General features: G+C 67.7%; 1 protein-coding gene across 1 annotated transcript in view; it reads left to right on the top strand.

The window, feature by feature from the left end:
- JPH4 (junctophilin 4) overlaps positions 1–888 on the top strand; it is a 12,732-nt gene that overhangs the window by 4,655 nt on the left and 7,189 nt on the right. Inside the window, 2 exon segments of the mRNA XM_027770329.1 lie at positions 7–127; positions 766–888. The exon segment at positions 766–888 is cut by the window's right edge and continues 30 nt beyond it. Of these exon segments, the coding sequence (XP_027626130.1) occupies positions 7–127; positions 766–888 (244 nt within the window).

Below are 888 nucleotides of genomic sequence, written 5' to 3'. Positions count from 1 at the left end.
GGCGAGGGGCTGGGCGGGCTGAAAGGGCGCAGCGGCGTGTGGGAGAGCGTGTCCGGCCTGCGCTACGCCGGGCTCTGGAAGGACGGCTTCCAGGACAGCTACGGCACCGAGACCTACTCCGACGGAGGTGCGGGGCCCGGCCCACTACTGTCTGTCTGCTCGTCCGCGCGCGCCTCCCGCCGGCCTATCCCGCGTATGCCTTCCCCAGCCATCGGCGCCCCCAGCGCCCATCCTCCCGTCGCCCACGCCCCTGTTTGTCCCCCATACCATTCCCATCGATGGAACCGCGGCCCCCATCTTACTGTTCTGTCTCCCGCCTGCCTCTCCCTCACCCCTGTCTGCCTGCCCTTGCCCCTCCCCTCTCTCCCTGCCGGTCCCGAACCCCTCTGCCTGCCTGTCCGCTCACATTGACTCCTCAGTCATCTGGCTTCTGTAGTCCTGTTTGTCACACGCCCATCTTCAACACCCCACCCCACCCCCATCAGGCAGTCCCTCGCTCCCTCTGGGCGGCCTGTCCTTCACACACCCAGCCTGCCCGTCCCTCCCCCACCCCCCTGTGTAAAACCTGCTGGCTGCTGCCTTGACTCTGCTGTCACACCTTCTGACCCAGCCTGGCCCGCTCCCAGCCAGTGCCCTTCCCCAGCTGCATGCGACCTGGCTCTTCGTCTTCCACCTGACACTTTGGACTTCCAGTGGTGCTTAGGGCCTGGGGAGCAAGGATCCCGGCTGCTGCGGGTCCTGATTCCCACTCCTCCCCCTCCGCAGGCACCTACCAGGGCCAGTGGCAGGCCGGGAAGCGCCACGGCTACGGGGTGCGCCAGAGTGTGCCGTACCATCAAGCGGCGCTACTGCGCTCGCCCCGACGCACTTCCCTGGACTCCGGCCACA

This window comes from Tupaia chinensis, unplaced genomic scaffold (genome assembly GCF_000334495.1).
Source record: "Tupaia chinensis unplaced genomic scaffold, TupChi_1.0 Scaffold000126_2, whole genome shotgun sequence".
Taxonomy (NCBI): domain Eukaryota; kingdom Metazoa; phylum Chordata; class Mammalia; order Scandentia; family Tupaiidae; genus Tupaia; species Tupaia belangeri.
The sequence above is the reverse complement of the archived record's forward strand: the minus strand, read 5'-3'. Positions and strand labels throughout refer to the sequence as shown.